Here is a 25037-nt window from a genome sequence, read left to right as displayed (position 1 = left end):
TACAACTCCCAGAATCCACTGCGGATTACGTCACCAGACGGTGGTTGTCTGAATGAAAGGTTAAGACGAAAAAATAATCCTGATTGTCTTCAGCTGAATAGTAATTTAAATTAAACATATGTCCAAGTGGACTCAGGAAAAGAAAGTCTGTTTCTAAAGAAATGCTGAGGTAGTTTCTAGAATGGTGACGTTATAAATGTAGGCGGGGTGACGGAGTACGCTTGCGCGGACAGCAGTGCGGAGGGATACGCTTCAGCTCAGACTCTGTTATCCAGCGCTTTCTCTGGGGCCGGCGGCAATGTTATCAAGGAACGAGGTGGTGAAGCGGTCTGAGGAAGCTTCGGCTGAAGAACGGCAGGTAAGGGACGGGAGCCCGGCCCAGGCCCAGGCCCAGGCCCAGGAAGGGTCTCCGCGCTCGGGGGGGCGAGACCGAGGGCGGCTGTTACTGGAGGGAAGGGGCTGGCGGCACTTGCATTCCCGGGCGCATAAAGCTACATTCAGAGGCAGCGTTGCGCTAACCGCCCACCGTCTCCTTGGGGGGGCTGTGCTCAGGCCTGGGGGTGGGGGTCTTAGATGGGCTGCCGAGGGGAAATGGAGCACTTCAGGACGAGGAGAAGGGGGGGGTGGTGAGTAGGGAAGATGTTGTGGGGGGAGAGAGAGGGGGCAAGGTTTTTGCGCGGGGGGAGGGGACAAGGGGGAAGAGGGAAGATTGTGTGCGGTGAGGGAGGGTTTTGTGTGGGGGGGGTGAGGGGCTGAGGGAGGGTTTTGTGTGGGGGGGGTGAGGGGCTGAGGGAGGGTTTTGTGTGTGGGGGGGTGAGGGGCTGAGGGAGGGTTTTGTGTGTGGGGGGGTGAGGGGCTGAGGGAGGGTTTTGTGTGGGGGGGGTGAGGGGCTGAGGGAGGGTTTTGTGTGGGGGGGGTGAGGGGCTGAGGGAGGGTTTTGTGTGTGGGGGGGTGAGGGGCTGAGGGAGGGTTTTGTGTGGGGGGGGTGAGGGGCTGAGGGAGGGTTTTGTGTGGGGGGGGTGAGGGGCTGAGGGAGGGTTTTGTGTGGGGGGGTGAGGGGCTGAGGGAGGGTTTTGTGTGGGGGGGGTTAGGGGCTGAGGGAGGGTTTTGTGTGGGGGGGTTAGGGGGTGAGGGAGGGTTTTGTGTGGGGGGTTAGGGGCTGAGGGAGGGTTTTGTGTGGGGGGGTTAGGGGCTGAGGGAGGGTTTTGTGTGGGGGGGTTAGGGGGTGAGGGAGGGTTTTGTGTGGGGGGTTAGGGGGTGAGGGAGGGTTTTGTGTGGGGGGGTTAGGGGCTGAGGGAGGGTTTTGTGTGTGGGGGGTGAGGGGCTGAGGGAGGGTTTTGTGTGGGGGGGTTAGGGGCTGAGGGAGGGTTTTGTGTGTGGGGTGAGGGGCTGAGGGAGGGTTTTGTGTGTGGGGGGGTGAGGGGCTGAGGGAGGGTTGTGCGTGGGGGGGGTGAGGGGCTGAGGGAGGGTTGTGCGTGGGGGGGGTGAGGGGCTGAGGGAGGGTTGTGCGTGGGGGGGGTGAGGGGCTGAGGGAGGGTTGTGCGTGGGGGGGGTGAGGGGCTGAGGGAGGGTTGTGCGTGGGGGGGGTGAGGGGCTGAGGGAGGGTTGTGCGTGGGGGGGGTGAGGGGCTGAGGGAGGGTTGTGTGTGGGGGGGGGTGAGGGGCTGAGGGAGGGTTGTGTGTGGGGGGGGGGTGAGGGGCTGAGGGAGGGTTGTGTGTGGGGGGGGGTGAGGGGCTGAGGGAGGGTTGTGTGTGGGGCGGGTTTGGGGGGCTGAGGGAGGGTTGTGTGTGGGGCGGGTTTGGAAGAGAATTAGTTGCTGAGAGGGGCATATGGTTCACTGCTGGAGAGAGTAGTGGTGGCTGGCAGTTTTCATGTTTGAACCTGAATGGTCCTGTTGTCTTTGCACCCTGGACCCCATGCTGCCGCTGACCGAGGGGCACTAGCCATTTTAGAGACTGGAGTGCTGCTACTGCCTTGGTCTCCTGCGGCACAGTGAATTCTGCCCAATTGTAAAGATCAACCTGCAGGATTTTATGTGTCTAGTTGCATTTATGATTACTGTATCTGCTGAGTTAACTTTAGGTCCTGATTTTGCTGATGCACTGTTCCCATGTACAATGTGCCCAAGCACCTGTGTTCCTTTTTCAGGTGCCTTTATTGCAGAAACATGTGAATTTTATTGGAGTTTGCTGTTCTACCACTTCCTTTGTTGGTAATTAAAGGTTTTAATATGTTTGTTAATTACTTTCAAAAAACTGCAGAAAGCCAGCCAGCTGTTGCTGCATTGGTGTGCTCCCACCCAATCGCTTACAAATGACCATAAGGCATTGTGGCCAGGTCTATCAAGTAGCTATTCACTAATAATCTGCACACCAGTGCTTCGTTTTGCTTCTGTCACAGTCTCTATTTTATTACAGCTTTCGTCCAAGCATGGCCATAAACTGATTGATTTATTGTTGTCACGTGTACCAAGATAGTGAGAAATCTTGTTTTGCTTAATATACAGGCAGATGGTAGCATATACAGTGCATTGCGGTAATAGAACAAAAGTTTAGAATACAGTGTTACAGCAGCAGAGAAGGTGCGGAGAGAGATCAGAATGAACATTTCGGGTCCGTTCAGAAGTCTGATCACAGCGGGGAAGAAGCTGCTTTTGCACATGGAAGACAGTATAACCGGGGTGGTACGGTCCTTTGGTTATGTTGGATGAGAAAGTGAGGTCTGCAGATGCTGGAGATCAGAGCTGAAAATGTGTTGCTGGAAAAGCACAGCAGGTCAGGCAGCATCCAGGGAACAGGAGAATCGACGTTTCGGGCATAAGCCCTTCAGGAAAACTGTTGGATGCCTTCCTGAGGCAGCAGGAAGTGTAGACATTCACTGGATGGAAGGCTGGTTTGCATGATGAACTGTGCTATGTTCACAACTCTCTAGTTTCTTGCGGTCTTGGGATGCGCTGTGATGCATCCAGATAGGGTGCTTTCTGCAATGTATTTATAAGAATTGGTAAGAGTCCTTGTGGATATACTGCATTTCCTTAGCACTGAGGAAGTAGAGATGTTTTCTTGACTGTCTTGTTGATGTGCATGGACCAACACACATTGTTGGTGATCATCACTCCCAGGAGCATGACGACAATGTCTATCATCTCCACCTCAGCCCATTGATGTGGGCAGGGGTGTGTCCTCCACTCCGCTTCCTAAAGTAAGTGACCAGTTCCTTCAATTTACTGATTGTTGTCTTGCCATTATGCTGTTAAGTACTCCATCTGTTTCCTGCATTCTGTCTTGTCATTGTATGAGATCTGGCCTACAATGGTGGTGTCATCAACAAACTTGTAAATGGAATTGGGGTGGCATTTGGCCCCACAGTTGTGTGTGAGGAATATTGTAGGGGGCTGAGTATGCAAGGAGGAGGAGAGAATGAGGGCTGGAGAGTTAGAATCAGTGTGGTGCTGGAAAAGCACAACTGATCGGGCACCATCAAGGAGCAGGAGCATTGATTTTTCGGGCATAAGCCCTTTAGCAGGAATGTGTATGCAGCCTTGCATGGCACAGAATATTGAGGATTTGGTGGCAGAGGTTTTGGCACTGCTGCTTATTGATTGATTGCAGTCAGTGGGTCAGGAAGTTGAGGTGCAGTTACAGAAGGGGGAGCTGGACTAGGTTTTGGAGTTGAGGAAAGGAAGATAGTTGCATTTGTAAGCTAACTGCATCTGCAGGGTTTTGCTGCAAGAATTTGAGGGATCGTATCCCAAGTATACTTATCTTCAGCTGTTTCGTTGTTATCATTCCCTGTCATAAGGTTACATGGGGAGCTGTTCGCTGGTGATTGCTATGTTCTTTTCAATGTATAATTTCTCCAAAAATGAAGTTGTGCATGGCATCTTGGCTTGGGCTGATAAGTAGCAATTAATGTTGTGATGTGCATGTCCCAGGCAATGACCATCCAGATGGTCTGGTGTTAAATACAGGGGATGCCCAAAGAAACTTGGGGACTCCGGTGCATAGATTTTTAAAATGCTTCAGGCAGGTACTGGAAAAAAAAATCAAGGAAGCTAATGGCCTTTACATCTGGATGACTGGAATATAAGAATGCAGAATTTTATGTTGCATCTGTACAAAACCCTGGTTCGACTCCACTTGGAGTTCTGAGCAGATCCAGGTGCCACGCCTTAGAAAGAATATATTGGCCTTGGAGAGTATGCAACATAGATTTAAAAGCATGATACCTGGACTTCAGGGCTTATGTTATGACGAGAAATTTGTACAAATCCGACCTGTTTTTAGAAGATTAGGGGATGATCAGATCAAAGTGTTTGAGATATTAGTAAGAAAAGACAAGGTTGATAACTATGAACTATTTCCACTGGTTGGGAATCCTATAACTGGCAGAACATAGTCTGAGAATTAGAGCTAGGCAGTTCGTGAGAGATGTTAAGCACTTTACACAATGGTAGAGATTTGGAACACTTTGACAAATAGCAATTAATGTGAAATAGATTTATTTTAAATCTGGGATAGTTTTAAGTTATATGGGATGTGGGCCAATGTAAGCGCCCCAGATCAGCGAAGATCTCTGAGTGGTGGAACTGATGGATATAAGAACTGCAGTAGGCCAATCTCCAACTAGGGAGCATAATGATCCCTTTTGCCATTCAATTGGCATTACCATTGCCAAGTTTCCCTCTGTGTCTCGTACACGTGGGCATGCACAGACAAATGTGCATGCAGCTTTTATACCATCTACAAGGCAGAAGTCAATGTGTGAAGAGTTTTTTACTTGAATGGGTAAAGTTTCAATTTGATATAATATAGAACACATCTGTTCCATCTTCAGTGAACTGTGGCTGCCGTTCACGATATGATATAAAAATGCTTGTGGTACAGTAGATTAGATTTTTTAGATTAGATTCCCTACAGTGTGGAAACAGGCCCTTCAGCCCAACCAGTCCACACCGACCCTCTGAAGAGTAACCCACCCAGATCCATTTCCCTCTGACTAATGCACCTAGCACTATGGGTAATTTAGCATGGCCAATTCATCTGACCTGGACATCTTTGGACTGTGGGAGGAAACTCTCACAAACACAGGGAGAATGTGCAAACACCACACAGACAGGCTCCCAAGGCTGGAATCGAACTACTCCAGAGGTGTGTAGTTAATGTCTCTGAATAGGTTGGTTAGAAAACATCTATAGTGCAAATAGTTGTCTTCAGCAGCAATCTGACCTCTGTTTTTTAGATTGTCAAGGAAGCAGTTGTTTTCACTATCCTGATTTTTTTTTTACATTTTGTTATGTCAAAATCATGGGGCTTCATCAGTAAAGCAAGCTCACCATTGTTGCCTTCAAGGAAGGACTGATAATAAATACTAATCTGCTGCATTGGCCGTCTTGGGGATTTCTTTTGAAAGAGAACAATTACAATATATCCTAATTTTGTATCTGGTTCTTTTGACAATTAGCTTAGATCATTGTCCTTCAATTATTGACCCACCTGCAACTAGAAAAAGATTCAGATTTACTCAGTAAATCTTTCATAATGTTTAACTCTTCCTTAAATCTATCTTTCTCTGTTCTCAAAGTAACTGGAATCTCATTCATTGTTCCATTCCAGTAAATCCCCTCAGCAGCCCCTCTTAATTTTGCTCTCCTTAAAGTATGAAGTTCTGAATATATACTGTATTCAGCTGATATATTTCATAAAATGTTTTGCATAACTTCCTTGAATCTTGCAGAAAAGATGTCAAAACTTTTCATTTTGCAGTTATCAGGAGAAAAGCAGGAATGCCAAATTGAATATGATCATTAAAACTTATACTACAGTGTGCTGTTTGGTAAGTGTACTCTAGCCTAGGTGTTGTCTTGTAGAAAGCAATGGGGAAATATAGGCTCCCCAAGCCCCTGGGGAATTGAAAATTGTGCAAGCTTGAACATATTTCTTTTTGCACTGCGAGCCACACTAACATCCAATTAGCGATAATCTGATGAGCTTTTAACATGTTTCATTAGTTTTGCGAGTAGTGACATTTGTTCCCGAGTAGGGACTTGTTCTCTGGAAACATGACTGTTCAAGCTTTTTGGCTTTTGTGAACTAACCAGAACTTGGGAAGCCGATGTTTCTTTTTCTTCTTTGCTTTCTTTGCCATGTCATGGCCAGTTAGAGTCAACTTGCCAATCACTCTAACAGTTTCTAATAGATTGTTTTGGTTATTTGAAACTTGTCAGTTCGTCCAAATAAACGTAAGACAGCTTTGGCAACATGTCACATTTTGAGCAATAACTGTCTTTTGTGCTTGACCTTGTTGAAGAAGTATTTGAACCTGCTATGGATATTCAAAGACTTGTCTGCTTGCACTCCTAAATTTCTATACCAATGGGGGAAAAAATGGAAGAAAATTGAGCTGCTGCTGCATTCACCAGCTGGTGTTCTCCTGTGTTTGCTACTAGACTTGCTAGTGAAGGAGAAATTACCTGTCATTGGAGGTGTAGTTAGCAGGATAAGTGTGTGCCAGCATTTTGTCACCTGGGGCTAAAAGTAGCAGGGGGAGAGGGAGAATTGGATGACATCTTTTCGTAGAGATGGTCGTCTGTCATCTGGGTCTGAAGGGATTGTGAGAAGGAGGTTGTAAGTGGGATTTGGAGGATAGATGGAAAGGCCACAAGGAGGAGTGAATAGTTTAAAATCATCCTCAAAGGAGCACTCAGCTACCAAGTAGCCAAGGATGATTGACTTAATTCAGGCAATGGATTACTAGCTCGTGAATGTGGAATTTTAGCTCAGATTTGTCTTCAGGATCCACTGTATGGAGATAATACGATTTTTCAGAAGATAAACCAATGGATGATATTGTATTAATTGTAACATTTAAGCCTGAGATGCTGTAGCACCATACTGTAGGAACTACCTGGTTAAATTACCAGCTTTGTGATTTCATTGCATATGTACATTAACTGTGATCTCACTCACATGAGGTATGTTTATGGTCGGGCTTTTGTGTATAGAAGTATCAGTTTTTTTTTAAAGAAAACAGTTTGCTAACCTCATACTTTCATTGGAATGTGACTTTTTAAATTTAATGGAGGCTGATGATTATTAAAGATACTGATGAATTCTTCTAATCTGCTCCAGTTCAAATGCCCTGTATTAAAACAAATATTGTAACTTCCTTCTGCCCTGGTATTGTCTTAAGTTATACCATTTCACTCATTTTGTTTCCTCTCTCCTTTGCATCAAAATGAATTGCTTCACATACTGTAGTAAACTGGGTAAGTGGAAAATCCATTCTGGGAAACCCATTACTCTTTGTTTCTGTCCTTAGCCAGTTTTGTAACTATGCAACTACAGCCCCTTTAATCTGTCAGGTTTGAATGTTGTCAACAAGTGTTTAATGTGGGCTTTGTGAGAAAGGGAATAGGCTAACAGCTTTGGATGTGGTACTGAGCTACCTACTGAACATTTGTAGTTCATGCAGTCAGATACATAGTGGATGTTATACCATTTCTGATGGCAATTAAGTCAAGTGCGTGGGTCTGGAGTAGCATACAGGCTACTGTGTAAGAATGGGAGATTTCATACCCCAAAGTACATGAGTGAACAAGGTGGACTTTGTGTTTCTCATACCCACTTTACAATGCTGCTGCACCTTACATTAATTTGTTAAATACTTTTTGAACTTTATATACACAAACCACATTGCCCTCATTGATCCCTCTGTTACTTCATCAATTTTGACTTTCATTTGTTACCTCATTTTCTCATTGCCAATTACTTTTCGTGTCCTCTTCGCTCCAAAAAGAATTAGATTCTATTATCCAAGAAGAATATCTCTTTAAACCCCAACTGAAATATCACCTTGTATATGCAGCTTGTATGTTGCAATCTTGCTCACATTAGGTGAACCTTCCCTGTCCCAAATTTGGTGTTATCTGTGAAGTTTGATATTGTCAAATCAGTAACAATAAAATTCCTTGAGTTTGTGTTGGAGAAACTATTTTGGTAAGTTACAGCTGGAGATGATTAAATTGTTAGAACTGAAAACTGTCCACTGAGGTTTCCTATTCTGTTTGATTTCCAGGAAATGGATGACACAGTAATCAGTCCTGAAAAGGCTGAAGAAGCAAAATTGAAGCTAAAGTATCCAAAGCTGGGACAGAAGCCTGGAGGATCAGAGTTTTTGAGGAAACGTCTACAGAAGGATGTACGTATTTCTAAGAAATAGAAAGTCTTTTTCCTGGGGTGAGACAATCCAGAAGTAGAGGGCATAGGTTTAGGATGAGGGGAAAGATATAAAAGGAACCTAAGGTGCAACTTAATTCACCTAGATAGTGGTGCATGTATGAAATGAGCTGTCAGAGGAAGTGGTGGAAGCTGGTACACTTATAACATTTTAAAAGGCATCTGGATAGGTATATGAATAAGCAGGGTTTGGAGGGATTTGGGCCGGGTGCTGGATTAAGTTGGGATATCTGGTCTGCATAGATGAGTTGGACCAACGAGTCTGTTTCTGTGCTGTACATCTGACTCTATAAATTACTTTGATTAGATTACATTACATTACAGTGTGGAAACAGGCCCTTCGGCCCAACAAATCCACGCCGAAGCGCAACCCCTGACATATACCCCTTTTTACCTCACACTACGGACAATATCTGTTAATTCTTGTAGGTGATTTCAGATTTGATTTCTTTTTTATAGTTTTAAAGTCACTCCAGAACTTGTGTGAAGGCATTGCATGGGTTTCTGTTTACCCTGTATACAAGGTGTTGCACTCTTATTTTCTTGACATTTAATAGTGATGTTGTTGTAGCTATATCTCTTTGCATTCTGAATTCTCCAGTTCTTTGCTCAATTCAAATTTTTAAAATCTGGTTTGTGACTCTATATCTTTAATATGTGTACAGTGGAAAAACTTTAAATGTCTCAGTATTGCAATAGTCTGACTGAGCACTTCATAATAGTTTTGTCTCCTGACCTTCAATGTTGGGTGTTTGAGCAAGTAAGCAATGTAGCCATGTAAGCATCTGTACACTGAGATTCTTTAAAGATTGCTAAATCCAACAGTTATAACTGGGCTCTAATTCTACTGGTCTGATTGACTAGAGGTGGTCAATACTTTTCCTCCTGATTGAGGAGAGATTGAGACACTTTACAGCTTGCTCCAAAATTAAATCATCTGACATTCTAATAACTAGCATATTTTCCCTTATGTTACAGGGTGCTCAGAAGTACAGAATGATCTGATTAGTAATACATCTAGTTACATCTTATTTCAGAGTTCGCAAACCGAAGTTAGACTATCTGTTAATTATCACCATCTTGCTTTCCAATTGGAAATGTATTTGCTGCACTTGAATTGTGTAGTGTGGTTTTCCTTTCTGAAACTGTTTTTTTTATAGAAACCATTTATCTTCCATTCATATATTTGATTAACATTTTTGTCTTTGCATTACCTATTATAGCAGTTCTATGTGTATCTCCTGAAGTCTGTGCTAAGTATTTTTACCATTCCCTGCAATGGTTGTGAAGAATATCCTTTGTATTCACAACCAAAATATCTCCTGTCCTAGGTTTGCTTGGATAATTTATAATTGGTATAAAACTTTTGTCAAACGGTTGGATCAATAGCCTGTAATATTTTGTAACTCTGCAATTTAATCCATTAAAGTGTTTGGATCACTTTAAATTTGTATATCCAATTAAATGGTTTGTTGTGTTCCAAACTTTCCATTTGACTGAAGTGTTTTTTTGTGGCTATTTTTCAGGCATGTATAAAAAGTTGTATAAATCGTTTTGCTTGTTTTTAAAACTCTATTTCTGTGTATGCACAATATTTTACTTTTGCTGTGTTTTAGTGCTATAACACTTGGGGGAGCACTTCCTTCCTTATGCATTACCAGTCAGTCGATCAGTCTGTGACTTTTAAGTTTAAATGATCTTTTTCAGTTATGCACTGTTTGGGGAAAAAAAAACTATTAGGGTATGAGTTAAAATTGAATGGTCTGCCCCACCTCCCTCTAACGCATCGTTGTTATTTTTAAACATTGATATTATATGGAGGAAATCTGCAGAAAGTTACAGTACGAAGGAATTTGGGAATCCTTGTCCCTGAATCTCAACCAAGATTCAAGTTCAAGGTAATTAGGATAGCAAATGGAATGTTGGCTTTTACTTAAAAGGAATCAACTATAAAAGGAAGGGGAGGTTTTACTAAAATTATACAAGGCACCAGTTAAACCACTTCTGCAAGATTGCGAACAGTTTTTCCTCTAAGGAAAGGTATACTCTTATTGGAGGCTGGTCAGAGTTCACTCGTCATGTCTTTGGTATCGAGGGGCTGTCTTATGAGAGGAAGGTTGGGCTTGTACTCATTAGAGTTTAAAAGAATGAGGTGACCTTACTAAAACATTGAATCTTGGAGACTTGATGTGGTTAGTTGCAGAAAGTTTGTTCCACCTGTGGGAGAATGTATGAGCAGAAGGCATAATTAAGGGATTGCCTATTTGAAGCAGGTGAGGAGGAATTTCTTCTGAAGGTATTCAATCTGTGGAATTCTGTACTAAAATGCTTGGCTCCTTAAGTATATTCAAGGCTAAGATAGACATGTAAGTAGTAAGGAAACCAAAGGTTATGGGGAAAAGGCAGGAAAGTGAGTTGGGGATTATCAGATCAACCAAGATCTCATTAAATGGTAGAGCAGATTCAATTGGCTGAACGGTTGACTTCTCTTATGGGGCTTCGTGCAGCTGGCTACCAACTAGTTGTGCTTGGGCATTGAGTGCATGTACACAACTGTTCCTGACATCTCTTCTGCTTGATGGCAGGAGTTAGGTTTTAATTATCATAACTTCTGTAAATGCAGTTGCAAAAGGGTGGTCTACACCATCAGGTGCATTGTGATGTTTTACAAAGTGACTGTCAAAAATAAACTTAATAGTTACAATCAAGCTTTTTAAAAATGGAATGATTGCTATCATGTGAATTTTTCTTTATTTTATGTTGCAGCCAAAGTACTTTGATTCAGGAGATTACAACATGGCTAAAGCTAAAATCAAGAACAAGCAGCTGCCAAACAGTGGAGCAGACAAGAACCAAGTGACTGGGGAACACATTCCCACTCCGCAAGATCTGCCTCAGAGAAAACCTTCCCTTGTTGCTAGCAAACTGGCTGTCTGAGACATCGTGAAGAATACATAAAACTCTTGTCATTCCTTTTTCTTGCTATTAATACCCGTGTTTTAGCTTTTTTCTTTGTTCCATTTCATCATGACTGACAGCTTAGCAGATAACTAGTGCCAAGTTGTTGTTGCAAGAAAGTCCTTTAAATTCAGACTGAGGACCAGCCTGAGATTTCATAAATGATGAACCATGCACTGATAAATAGGACTTTGGTGTTAAAAGTAGGAAGTAGTCAATTCTAATACTGAAGCAGGCAGGAATGTACATATAGTAACTTCTGTAGAAGCACTCCCATTAAGTATTTTACATTTTTACTGTTTCTGGTTTCCCATTAACTAGTGTAATGTGAGTTTCCAATCTCTATTGAGTTAAGTAAACCTCTTTTCCCTCTTTTTCATGTTCTTGTATAATGCGGATCATAATATTGCAAGTAACAGTCCTTGTGGATGTTAACACTAAAATGGAAATGGCATGTTTGTAAACAAGGACAGCTGTCCATTTCTTAGCTAATCTTGAGGAACGCAAGAGCTTTAAACCTATTTAAATGTCTGTAAATTGGACAATATTTGTCCACTCTGATTTGCCCTCTTGGATGTATTTCACTTCATCATTACTGTCTCTCTAGCAGTTCTGAATGGTATTGACTCAAGATTGATAGGTTAGGGCTGTCATATATTCAAAGTGATTGAAATGTGCATGAGCATAGACTGTGCAGTCACTTTGTGCCATTGTTTTGTAAATAAAATAGTTTTGGACAATATGTGCAATGGCTGCCTTAAACATTGGGAGATTCTTTGTAAATATTTGATTGCTGTAAATCTTGAAATTCAACTGAAATCTCTGCACTGTTGAAGTACCTGTCCTTTGTAGGTGTGCTTAGAGTCCTCAAAACATGACTGAGGAAGTGCGACTCGCGTTTAGCTGGTTGACCATTTGGGGATGTGTAGTAAACTTTTTTCAAATGAAAATTTGAAGATTAAAAGCAAAATTATAATTTTCTATAACTTGAATATCCAGGTAATGTTGAATATGTAAATGATTATCCTTTTTCTTCGACTATGGATGGGGCAAAGAGGTAAGCCCTGTAACCACCCCAGGCAGGAAAGAACAAATCTGTCTGTCAGCACCAATTAGATTTATAATACCCATCAGGCCATGTGCATGTCTAGTCTTGAGCTTTGAATATTAATGGTAGAGGCTCCAACTTTCTTTCCATTCATGGTTCATAGGAATGTTTTTCCACTACTATTACCTGCCACTGTTGGAGGGAAGTAAAAGTTGATACTTGACGGTTTAGCTGTCTTAAGAACACACCTTTACTCATCAAAACCTGGAGTAGTTTATGTACTGGAGCTTCTGGTCAAATATTACCCATTGCTCTTCATTACCTCCTCTGAAGTAGTAATTAAACCACAAATGCTTACCGACCAAATGGGTGTCTTTGTGCTGATCCTGGTGTGATTAATGTGAAGAGGTGAGTACTAGAATGTTAACAAAATCCAAAACTTAAAGAACTAGGTCTCTTTACCTTCTGGTAAATGATAAATGTAGCTTCGATATTAAAATTGTATGTACTCATTCTTGAGTACATTTATTTCTCAATTGTTGCCCTCTGTCCAGCCAGTAGACTGTCATCTTTTAGCTAAAATATGGGCCTAAGACTCCCCACAAACAAGTCGAGGGATTATCGTGTTGTTGACATGAAGGTACTGAGTGGAAGCTATTAAAAATGCTGCCATTCCTTTTGGGATTACTGTCTCCTTTAGAGTGGTCAATTCCTTAATGTGTGCAGTGTATTCAAGTCTTGCTGTTAAGTAGTTGATATAGGTTTGTGATTTTAAAGGTTTTGTTTAAGTGCCTGGTGCTTTAGGCTAAATATACCATCTTAATAACTCCCTTCAGTGGAAGTGACAGGTCAACTGGCAACCGTGGAGTGAGCCGCAGTGAGCAAAAATGTTATCAAACAGAACAGTATGGAGGGTGGTAGCTGTTGTAATGCTGAACATTAACTGCAGCACCTCCATTTTTCTTTAGGAGATTAGACTAGTTTCCTTAAATTTTAATTGTAACCTAAAAGATCACAGGATGACATCTTGAAGTTGATCACTAACTGGCCTTCATTCGTGTTGGAGACTGGCAAACTGGCACACAAATAAAGATCATTTTAAATTTTCTAGTCTCAAATTGTGGATTTTAAATCCATTTTCATTGACACTTATTTCAATAGATATCAACAGTATGTAATGTGGGACAAAATTGGAATGAACTGGATGATCCAAAGAATTTCTCACTAGAATATTGCAGCTAATTTTAAGTTAGTTAATTTCAGTGCCCACTACCAGCTTTTAATACTTCTTCATTGATCAATCGGGAAAGACTTAAAGGCCTGGTCAATCTCAAATCAACTGTGCGTTTGAACGTGATGTTTTCTAATTTAAAAATCTGTTGGTACTTGTGGGTTTAATGATAGCATACTGTGAAATGTGTACACTTTATGCATCCTGTTTAGGCTATATGTAATAAATTTAATCTGTAATCCCAGTACAAGATGTATTTGAAATATACAGTTATAATCTGTGGGGAGGTATATAATTAGTGACTTTTTTAATCAAGTACTTTTTGTCTGCTAATCCTCCTACTCCCAGTGGTACTGGATTCTGTGACTTGTATACATGTTCTAGATCTCCAAATTTGCATCCAGGTAACCTTAAAGTACTAACAGCTGCTCTGAGTAGATGTAGTGGGGTTTTCGACGTAAAGTTCGACTAACATCAAATTGGTTCAACATAAGGAGAAACAAGCGTCATCTCACTTGCCGCCAATATCATCTTGCACTCTAAATGGGAGTGCTGTTTGAAATAACGTGGTTAAATAATTAAGGAGTACCTACACTTAAGATATTTCTGAACTTAAATATTTAACATTTGAGTGATTTTAAAAAAATACATAGAAAAGCAATTGCTACAGCAGACGGTGTTACCTATACAGTGGCTAGTCCTATTTACAGCGCTGTATTAGACTATGCAAAATCAAATTGTTTGGACAGTCACGACTGCAGTTAAAATTGTCAGAGGAGCCAGATGTTCGGACCCATTGCGACCGGAGTGCAGGTTGAGTGTGTTCATGGCACCTAATTTGCAATCTAGTTTACTGACTGATAGGGTATTAGCGTCCCATCACTGAATACAAGTTCAGTGTACATCTACAGAACTGGGAAGGTCTGTACAAATGAAGCCAGAGAAAGCCATTCAGCCCACCATCGTGCACCATCTACCTGAGGACATCTATTTCTACTCATTCCCCATATCCCTGTGTTTTATATTTGCCTAATGCTCTATAACAGGTTCGTATTGGACCCACTTCCCCCCGCACCCCCGACCATAACTTCCTGTGTATATTCCTTCACGTATTGCCTCTGCTAATTGCAACCTAACAGGGCCTGTCCAAATGTGTAATGTCTGATTCATCATGTAGCTATTTTTCATTAACCTCTTAAGATGTGTTCACTGCAGCCTCAGGGCAGGGAACCTGGGTTCGATTCCAGCGTCGGGCGACTGTCTGTGTGGCGTTTGCATATTCTCCCTGTGGGTTTCCTCCCACAGTCCAAAGATGTGCAGGTCAGGTGCATTGGCCAAGCTAAATTGCCCATAGCGTTAGGCGCATGTGTCGGAGGGAAATGTGTGGGTTAATTTTCGGAGGGTTGGTGTGGACTTGTTGGGCCAAATGGCCTATTTCTATACGGCCAGGAATCGAACCATTTTCGCTCAGACACTATCTCTGCGCCACAATAGTCCTCAGTCCATCTGATTTCATTAGATAGGTTCAACATTAGTATCCGGACAGTATGCCCCGACACGAAATATGCAAATATAAATTTACCTTCTAATTTCCTCTCAATTTCGCTCATCGTGTCTCATATATGAATAAGTTGCAGCTGTTTAATACGGCTGCGGTTAGCTCATCAGGCCGACTGTATCTGTAAAGTGAGGAGAGTTAGACTAGACTCGAAACCTTCGCAGATGCAACCAAACCTGTCGAGTTTCTCTGCCGTTTTGCATTTTTATTCCAGGCTACTCCTGAATGTACTGTTTTTTTTTCCCCCAGATTTCATGGTTCTTGGAGAACGACCACCCATCCCCAGGGAGACATGCAAGTAGATCAACTAGGCAAAAGTGAGGACTGCAAATGCTGGAAACCAGAGTTTAGTGCCCCCCGCCGCCCCCGGAGGCTCTCTGCCTCTATTCCTGATGAAGGGCTTTTGCCCGAAACGTTGATTTTCTAGCTCTTCAGGTGCTGCCTGACCTGCTGTGCTTTTCCAGCACCATTCTGATCTTAAAAAAATGCAAATAGATCAAACCCAGCTCTGAAAATTAACTCGATTACAAGAAATGATTTGGGGATGCCGGTGTTGGACTGGGGCGTACAAAGTTTAAAAAATCGCACAACACCAGGTTATTAGTCCAACAGGATTAATTGGAAGCACTAGCTGTTGGTGTGTGATTTTTCACAAGAAATGTGGAGTGCGAGTTGTTTCTTTATAAACGTATTGACATTTTTATTTTAAAATCACATGCGAGCAAGAGATGTCACCTAATTAGTGTTTAAATTCAAATAGAAAAATACTCCCAGAACAAATTCCGAACGCGTTAAAGTGCATCAGTTGCTTGCAAACGTTTAGAAATGGAGTGGAGTCTGAGTGTGGGGTCAATGCAGAGTTTGGTGCAGGCAAGTGAGGACGGAGTAACTCTGAGCATGTTGCAGGCTCTCTCCTCTGCCTTGCATATTTTCCAGAGCTCCCCGGGACCTAGCGGTGGCGCTGTCTTTCCGGGTAGATTTCTGACACTTGCTGACTGGCTGCTGCCGATGGGAGGCACGTTGAGCTCAGATTTTTTTTTCTCTCTCACCCTCTCTCATGCAAGAAAGCATCTTTAGGTCTATCTCTCTTGTACCCAGAATGCACAGCCGGGTAGCATTTCAGTAACACAGGTAACATGGCGTTTGATACCTTAGGCTGAGATTCCGAGGGACACAGGAAGGCGCTGGGTGCAGTTTTGCTCCGAGGTTCCTCTTGCTTTGGAAAGCCGATGTTTTGTGGGAGCTGACTGAACCCCCCCCCCCGACCTTCCCTTTCCAACCGCTGTGCAGTGGGGAGGGAGGCTGGTCCGGACGGTAGCACAGGCACTGACTCGCCCCACGGGAGAATGGCAGCATCCGAACTCTTCACCAAGGTAACAGATTTTCACATTTCCAACCCCTCCCTTTGGTTTTGTTCCTTCAGGCCGGTCAGCCGGTTGCAGATCACCGCGGTGCATCCTATTGTCGAGTGTATTGCAAAGAGGGTCAGACTGGGAGGGAGGGAGAAGGAATGAGGGTTTCTATTGAACAATGGATATTGGAGGAGAGACTGGGGGATGTGGTCCTTATCGCTGCTTATATTCTTGGCTTTGATTTGTGATTCAGTGGTGAGGTAGAGAACAGCTCTGGTGTGATGTTCCATCTAGCTGTGTGTGTGTCTGTTGGGGTGGAGGGGAAGAGGAGCTAAATTCCATTCATTTCACATACATGGAGCCCCCCCCCCCCCCCCCGCGCCGTAGAAATATAGCGGCTCCGATTTGCCCCAAACCTGTAATTGCTGAGTTTCTACAGTTCCCCCACCCTTCATTGGTGCTGGACGCGGAGAAATTAACCTCCTCTCTCCCCATTCTCAAAACTCTCTACGTCAAGGAAATGTATCCGAGCTGCTGATTTATTGGCCTAAACAAAAAGAGACACACTGAAAGCAGGAAGAGCAAAGCGCTTTCTGACTTCGCATCATCGACACTTCCTCAACCAAAGCGTTTGGCACCAGAAATGAATGAACGGCGCTGTGGCTCGGATTAATTTCACAGCGTTTGACTGAGATGCTCCCAAAGGATTGTCTCGCTCTCTAACACCTCGCCGTGTTGGGTTTGTGTCGGCAGTAAAATGGAGCGGCTCGCCAAGCCATTTCTGGGCCCAGCCTGGAAAACTGAGGGGGTGGGGAGTGATTGATTCCTGGTGGTCAGCGTCCTCCTGGGATATAAAACCTACCAGGGCTGCTTCCCAGACCAATACTGTAGCATCAAAACTAAATCCTGTGGATGCTGGAGCAACTCAGGAGGTCTGGTAGCATCAGTGATCGTTCACTCTATTCTTTCCCTCTCCCCACACTTGCTGCCAGATTTGGTGAGCTTCTCTAGTATTTTCTGGGTGTAGTTCATACTCCTTGCCCCTTCTGTTTACAGCTCATTTCCTAAATTATTATTCCTTATATTTCCCTTTAGACAACAGCCAGGTCCATCTATTTATAAATCATTCGTCATTTAATTGCTTCTTTGTTGACCTACTCTGATTGTGTGAAAATGTTTCAATAACAGTAATAATACCTAACGTGCCTTAGAATATATCTGACTGGAGTAATGCCATAATCATGTCATTAAGTGTTCTATAGTTCCTAATATTCTACAGCGCATTATTCCCAGAAACTAATTCATTCCAACGCATTCAATTTCTTAGTGGATATTTGAGTGTGTATACCCCTGATGAATTATTTTTACTGATGTAGTCCATTGCAACAATGATTCTTGGACATTCATGTTATGGTTGGGACTGGATTCAGTGGTGAACATTATAGTGTTTACACTGGGAGTTCAGGCAGCAGATGTGACGGTTACCAAATTGGCAAATGAAAGACTGATCTTTATAAATGACTCTTGTTTCCACTGGATTCTAAGTACTTTACATCTGGTGAAGTATTTTTTAATATGTAGTCCCCATTGCAATATAGCAGCCAATCTGGTAATGGCCAGCTGATCTGTTTCTGTGATGTTGGTGGGCGGATAAATATTGGCCAGGACGCTGATACCATGCTGTCCTTTGAAATTGTGTCATTGGGATCTTTAGAGTGCACTTGAGAGACAGGTCAGACCTCAGATTAACTTCTGATTTCCAGCGTTACACTGATTTTACAGTTGACCTGAAGGAGATTTTCTCTGGGTCATGATTTCTGCAGATGTAGGACAACCTCTGATATCTCTCTTCTGTCAATATTGCCCACTTATATGAACAGGGATGATGTGTGGCAGCAGATGAGGCAACTAAAGACATTGTAGTCAGTCTAACCCTGTACTTGCCTCCCACCCACACAAGTACTTTCATTGTAGATGTCTGGATAACAATCATGAGGAAAAGTGTGAATGATTTTCTCTTTCTTTCCAACTTTTTGTTTTCCAGCTCAGGGCTTAATGTATGAATTTACTGAGTTCTTGGGAGAAGGGGAACATTCTCACAGAGTCATACAGCAGAAACAGACCCTCAGGTCCTACTCATCCATGCCCACCAAATTTCCCAAATTAAACTACTTCCACTTGCATGTGTTTGGCCCATATCCCTGTAAGCCTTTCCTATTCACATATTTATCCAAATATCTTTTAAATGTTGTAACTGTACCTGTATCTACCACTGTCTCATATGAGTCACCCTCTGCATGAAAAAAAAATCCCCCTGGGGTCCCTCTTAAATCTGTTCCCTTAAAGATATGCCCTCTCGGTTTGAACTCTCCCACCTGAGGGAAAAGACCTCTGCTAAGCACCTTATCTATGCCCCTCATGATTTAAAAACCTCTGTAAGGTCACCCCTTGACCTTCTACGCTTCAGTGAAAGAAGTCCCAGCCTCTCTTTACAACTCAAACCCTCCATTTCCAGCAAGTAAATCTTTTCTGAACCCTCTCCGGTTTAATAATATCCTTCCTATAGGAGGATGATCAGAACTGTACACAGTATCCGAAAAGTGGCCTCATCAATGTCCTGTACAATCTCAACATGATGTTGCAACTCCAATACTCAATGTTCTGAGCTATGTAGGACTTTGCATGTTTTGCTGGTGAGTGCAATGTAAAAAAAAAAGTTCCTGCTTGCCAAAATATGGGCTGCCCCAATGAATCATTTTTCTGTTTTAGTCAGTGTGAGCATTTTGTTTTAAAAGAAACAGTTTGGCCTAGTCTAAGGCAAATAGTGAATTTGACTATCCTTTAACTTTGTTTCAGCAATTTATTTTAACAATAGCATCATTTCTTCAACACTAAGCTGATTCTGGCCACTTTCAGTAATTTACTCTTTTGCTGGAGGACTGTATACTTTTGCTGATGTGTTGGGGTGAAGCTGCCTCAAATCCATTTCACGTGGATATCTTAGGTTTTGAAACTCCAGCTGAATTTAATTCAGTCCCAAGAATGACCATCCTAACTTCCTAGCCCTACACAGCATTTAAATTATTTTCTGAAAGGGACGTACTTTACCATTCTTCCTCCGAAAGTGGCAGAGGCAGGGCCATTGAATATTTCAATGGCTGAATTAGGTAGATACTTGACTAACAAGGGAGTCAAAGAGTACAAGAGGAGAACAGTGGAGTGAGGTCATGCACTGATCAGCCACATTCATAGTGAGTGGCAGAGCAAGCTCAAGGGCCAAATGACCTACTCCTTGCAACAGTAGTAGACTCGCCAACTTTAAAGGTAATGGAATAGTGTAGGTTAGATGGGCTTCAGATTGGTGTCACAGGTCAGCGCAACTTCGAGGGTCGAAGGGCCTGTAATGTTCTATGTCCCTGCTCCTGTGTGTGTGTATACACACTCATATGAGGATAATAGATGCATTTCTGATATTTCTGAAACTTCGGTGCATTGTGTTTCATGACAGAAGAAGTTAAACTCTATCATAGGATGCCTGATGAATGAATTTTTGATTTTTTCCAAACATTGAAGAAATGTTTGGGAGTCACGTTTTCAAATGTTGATAACTTCCTATGAAAAGTGCACATCGGAGTGCACATCGATGGCCTTGAACCCAACCACCCCGTAGCCCAACACTTTAACTCCCCCTCCCACTCCACCAAGGACATACAGGTCCTTGGACTCCTCCATCGCCAGACCATGGCAACACGACTGTTGGAGGAAGAGCGCCTCATCTTCTGCCTGGGAACCCTCCAACCACAAGGGATGAACTCAGATTTCTCCAGTTTCCTCATTTCCCCTCCCCCCACCCTGTCTCAGTCAAATCCCTCGAACTCAGCACCGCCTTCCTAACCTGCAATCATCTTCCTGACCTCTCCGCCCCCACCCCACTCCGGCCTATCACCCTCACCTTAACCTCCCTCCACCTGTCGCATTTCCAAAACCCCTCCCCCAAGTCCCTTCTCCCTATCTTTTATCTTAGCCTGCTTGGCACACTTTCCTCATTCCTGAAGAAGGGCTTATGCCCGAAACGTCGATTCTCCTGTTCCTTGGATGCTGCCTGACCTGCTGCACTTTTCCAGCAACACATTTTCAGCTTTGAAAATAAATAGCTTGTTTCGAGGCTAAATGCCATAATTGTATTTGCTGCAAGTCTGAACCAATAATTTAGTTTGTATCATGGTTGATCTTAGTGGAAGTAAGTTTTATTTTTATTCATTCATGGTGTTTGGACTTTGCTGGCTGGGCCATTGTCCTTAGCGCTGGTGAACTTTCTTCTTGAACCACTACAGTGCTATTAGAGTAGGACTTCTAGGATTTTGACCCAGTGACTTTTAAAGAACTGTCATGCTGTGAACAAATGGGAGTTCATTGAGTAAATTCTCAAAGCTGATGTTACATTCCAGCTACTCGTTGCATCCTCTTGAAGTTTTGCACTTGTAAATTCGAAATGCACTTTAAAGTTGAAGCCTAATCCCCTGATAAATCAAACAATCAGCACATTTGTCAAGTGGTATGCAAGGTCCGTGATGAACCTGTTTTGATTGTTTCCTGTGCCACTTGCACACTGACAATAAATTATTTTGTAACATTTGTGAGCCATTGTTCAGTGTTCTTTTTGAGTTCTTGTTATTTGTGCCTTGTTCCTATACAAAACTGATGTTTGAAATGACTGCTGTTATTTTTTTCTTGAATTTGATTTCCTGTGTTTTGTTACATGTTAATGTTATAGTAATTATTAAAAATTTGTTCATGGGTTGTGAGCGTCACTGGCGAGGCCATTATTTTATTGCCCATCCCTAATTGTCCTGGAGAAGCTGGTGGTGAGCTGTCTTCCTGAACTGCTGCAGTGTGTGTGTGTGCATATGTTGGGGAAGTTAATGATGTGGGTGGAGCTGTTCGGACACTCACATTAATGTTGTTTGTTAATGTAAGGGGGAGGCAATGGCCAAGTAGTCTAATCGCTGGACTATTTATCCAGGGACCCAGATAACATTCTGAAAACCTGAGTTCAAATCCCGCCTTGGCAGATGGTGGAATTTGAATTCAATAAATATCTGGAATGAAGTATTTAACGATGACCATGAATCCATGTCAGTTGTTGGAAAAGCCCATCACTAATGTTGTTTAGGAAAGGAAACATACCATCCTTCCTTGGCCTGGCCTACATGTGACTCCAGACCAACAGCAATGTGGTTGACTCTTAACTGCCCTCTCGGCAATTAGGGATGGGCAATAAATGAGGGTGAGGCCAGCAACACCCTCATCCTGTGAAATGAGTAAAGGGATAAAAAGGGCAAGGGATGCACGTTAAGGGAAGAAATCTGTGAATTTCTGATAAAAGTTTGGATGTTATAATTTCCAGGTCTTGCATTTGTGGTTCTTTTTAAGCATTCTATGTTTTAATGGCATGATAAGTTATTGCATGACTGACTTTTTAGGTGATTTATGAAAATGATAGCAAGCACTTTCACACAGTGAAATTGCACACTAAGTCATTGGAAAATAAAGTGTGAGCCGAGACAGTGAATATTGCCAACTGACTTGACCACAGAAGTGAAGGTAAAGAACCACAGCTAAGCACAATGCTCTTGCCAAACACCCAGGCCTGCATTTGCAGATGGGATTGTCGTAATGTGATCAGCAATAGGAGCTTTTTCTTAACCTAATTTGACGTTGAATCTAGTTGTATCACTGTCATCACCACTTCATTAATATCTGCATGCAGTGTATTTAACTGCAGTCATTGGGACTGTTGTTCGTGACTTTTTAACATGCTCCATGTAATATTACAGAGGAATAATTGTACAAATATTTCTGCAGGCTTTTTCACACACAGTTTTCAATCATAATATAGCTGGGAGCTTTGTGAATCTAATAGATGTGCCCTTTTGTGGAGGAGGAGAATGTGTGCTCTCCAAGATTCTATAATATTGATACTTTTAAGTGGGATATTCTGGGTACGTTTTCAAAAAAGAAAGAAGGTAATGGATTTTAGGTGTAGGGGAGTCGTATCTTTCCGAAAAGATAGTTTTGAATGTTCTGTTTATGATAGGCAATCCTGTTCTCATTCATTTTCCGCACATCTGTTTAAACATGAATTTTCAGTATTAAGACTAAGTTATTCAATATTTGTGGCATTGCAACCAAATCTGATGTCTTTACGCATCAAGCATGTGTGCTGATCTGTACGGGTTAATGATTAGTCGAGCTGCTAAAATTAGAAACCGTGACATTGGAGATAAGAAAGCAAAAAATTGATGAGGTGCTGGCTTCTGATCCCTATAGAGATGACTTCAAGAAGTAAAGCTGAGATGACCCATGCAGGCATCATCAGGAATGAGGCCTGTAGAGAGAGGAGGAGAACCTCTTCTAGGTCGGCTGTAGAGAGAAGAGGAGACTCACTTTTGTCTGGGATGTCCATTACCCTTGGGCTCCCAGGTGGGCAATGGCCACTTTGGTAATGTACTGAAGATCAACAACTGCAGTTGCAACCCAAACCAGAGAGTCAGCTTCTATATAGGCAATAAGGAGCTGTTAATACTGACCTGGCAATTCTCTATCAGCCACACCCTCTTAATATGAAAACCTGTGCATGATGTACAATTCCTGACCAATTAGCATGCCACATTCAAATTACTGTCTCCTTTTACTCCCTTTCTTGTTGGTCTCTACTTTTTAAGGTTCTTGATACTGAGAAGTAATTTGTGACCTGTTATTTTGTAGCCTTCTGGCACAATAGTAGGGAATGATGACAAGCCTTTGCAATCAAATCTGTTCTAGAATTAAAATAACGCCCAGTCCCAGCACAATATCTTGTCTGTTTCCCATCAGGGTTACAGTGGTACACAGTGGCTTGTTTAATTCATTTCCTCTCCCTCTTATACCAGCTGGAGAATTTGAATTTTTGTTTTAGTAATATTTTGAAAAAGGTAAATTATAAAGATGAATAATTTGAGAGAAATCCTAGATTAACTTTCAGCACCAGTAAATGTTAATATTTAAATGTAGTGAAGCAGGAAAGGGGGTGTCTTTTATTCACAGAGACTCAGTCTTGAATTGAAGTGGTATTTTTCAGGGTCATTCACTTGCGTAGTACCAGCTGAGCCTATCCTCTGGGACGTGACGTAATCACCAGGCAGGGCTCTTGTGGTCTGCTACGAGGCTGAACAGCTTGTGAAATCCTGTCTTTGTCATCACAGTGAAGCTCTGAAAGGGTTACGCAAACTTGATGGTTGGGAACCAGCAAGAGAGCAATGATAATTCGGCATTTTCTGCAGCACATAATCCTGCTCTTGTCATCTGATGGGTACAAAGCTAAATTTATCATGTCCTTGCAAACAGCCTGTTCCCTTGTGCTCATTTGGATGATGGGAATGTTGTTTTAGGGCTATGTATAAAAGACTTCATTCACCTAGTAATGTTGTGTTCGCTTCTCGCGTCACGATTGTGACCTTGTTTCCTGTGTGTTTTATGGAGGAGGGGTTATCATGTACTTCAATATTTTACAAGTAAATTGTTCCATTTTATTAGTGAGAAGGCTGCAGTCCACACATCCTCCTTGTGTGTACCTGGCATCTATATAAGCAGAAAATATTCCCAACACATATTACATGATTGAGGGGATTTTCAGATGGATTGGGATTTTGTGTATGTGAAAGTAAGTACTTATTCTGTCATTTTATGCACAGTCCAAAATATGCTTGGTTTTACAATTGGGTCCACAGTTGGATTTTGTTCGATTGCCAAATTTAATTTAATGTTGTCAGACTTCCAATTCTATGTAGCCAGACTGGGAATAAAATTAGGTTCTGAAATGTCAATTGGAGAAAAGGGTACATGGGGAAGATAAACATCACTTGTTAAATAACCAGTTGCTTTGCTGCCAGGATAACAATGACATGTTGCAGAAGAATCCTTTTTTTTTTCTGTTTTTTTTTTAATTAAAACAACAATAATGTTTGCATTTTCAAACCTAATGTACTCTCCATTGGGTAGAAATCATACTAAAGGTTGTAGGAATACTTAGTGATTGTAGCAGCTGGCAATGGAGGATAGTTTTCAGAACTTGAACAAGCTTGACCAATCTAAAGTTCTGTCAGAGGTCTAAAATTTCAATTTATCTACTGTATTTTGATGAAACATTCAACCAAAGTCTTGTCTGTTAGTTAGTATTTAACGAGCAACATGGTGGCTAGTGGTTAGCATTGCTGCCTCACAGCGCCAGGGACCTGGGTTTGATTCCACCCTCAGTCGACTGTCTGTGTGGAGTTTGCACATTCTCCTCGTATCTGCATGGGTTTCCTCCCACAGTCCAAAGATGTACAGGTTAGGTGGATTGGCCATGCTCCATTGCCCATAGTGTCCAGGGATATGCAGGCTAGGTGGGTTGGCAATGGGAAATGCAGAGTTACAGGGATATGATGGAGGATTGGGACTAAATGTGATGCACTGCAGAGGGTCAGTGTGGGCTCGATGGGCTGAATGGCCTGCTTCCACACTGTAGGGGGTTCTATGATAATTCTATGCTTTACAATCTTGTGCACAGTTTTAAAAAGGTGTGGAGTTTTCCTCTGTCATTTCCTCTGTCAGTCGATATAAACCAAAAAAG

General features: G+C 42.4%; 2 protein-coding genes across 7 annotated transcripts in view; both read left to right on the top strand.

The window, feature by feature from the left end:
* Positions 1–247: 247 nt before the first annotated feature.
* Positions 248–11944, top strand: arpp19a (cAMP regulated phosphoprotein 19a). The gene is made up of 3 exons (XM_043677392.2): positions 248–358; positions 8077–8199; positions 11004–11944. The coding sequence occupies exons 1-3, from the start codon at positions 299–301 to the stop codon at positions 11172–11174; spliced, it is 354 nt and encodes a 117-aa protein (XP_043533327.1). The 5' UTR covers positions 248–298; the 3' UTR covers positions 11175–11944.
* A 3769-nt stretch (positions 11945–15713) lies between these two features.
* myo5aa (myosin VAa) overlaps positions 15714–25037 on the top strand; it is a 243849-nt gene continuing 234525 nt past the window's right edge. For 2 of the 6 annotated variants that reach the window (XM_087981138.1, XM_087981137.1), the window contains exon 1: positions 15717–16405. In XM_087981138.1, coding sequence (XP_087837264.1) covers positions 16379–16405 — 27 coding nt within the window. In that variant the 5' untranslated portion in view covers positions 15717–16378. Of the gene's footprint in view, positions 16406–16808; positions 24087–25037 lie in introns of those variants that run through there. The other 4 variants (XM_087981139.1, XM_087981135.1, XM_087981140.1 and 1 more) reach the window with 4 other exon arrangements.

The sequence above is a fragment of the Chiloscyllium plagiosum genome, unplaced genomic scaffold (genome assembly GCF_037043375.1).
Source record: "Chiloscyllium plagiosum isolate Xiang-an unplaced genomic scaffold, Cpla_swu_hap1 HiC_scaffold_39, whole genome shotgun sequence".
Classification (NCBI taxonomy): Eukaryota; Metazoa; Chordata; class Chondrichthyes; order Orectolobiformes; family Hemiscylliidae; genus Chiloscyllium; species Chiloscyllium plagiosum.
Note: the sequence above shows the minus strand (reverse complement) of the source record. Positions and strands in the feature narration are given on the sequence as shown.

What these genes read in the sequence shown, in the direction of transcription:
- arpp19a (XM_043677392.2), top strand. Translation starts at nt 299, where the DNA reads ATGTTATCAAGGAACGAGGTGGTGAAGCGGTCTGAGGAAGCTTCGGCT. An exon ending in CTTCGGCTGAAGAACGGCAG is followed by an intron (nt 359 to 8,076) that starts GTAAGGGACGGG and finishes TTTGATTTCCAG; the next exon opens with GAAATGGATGACACAGTAAT. An exon ending in GGAAACGTCTACAGAAGGAT is followed by an intron (nt 8,200 to 11,003) that starts GTACGTATTTCT and finishes TTTATGTTGCAG; the next exon opens with CCAAAGTACTTTGATTCAGG.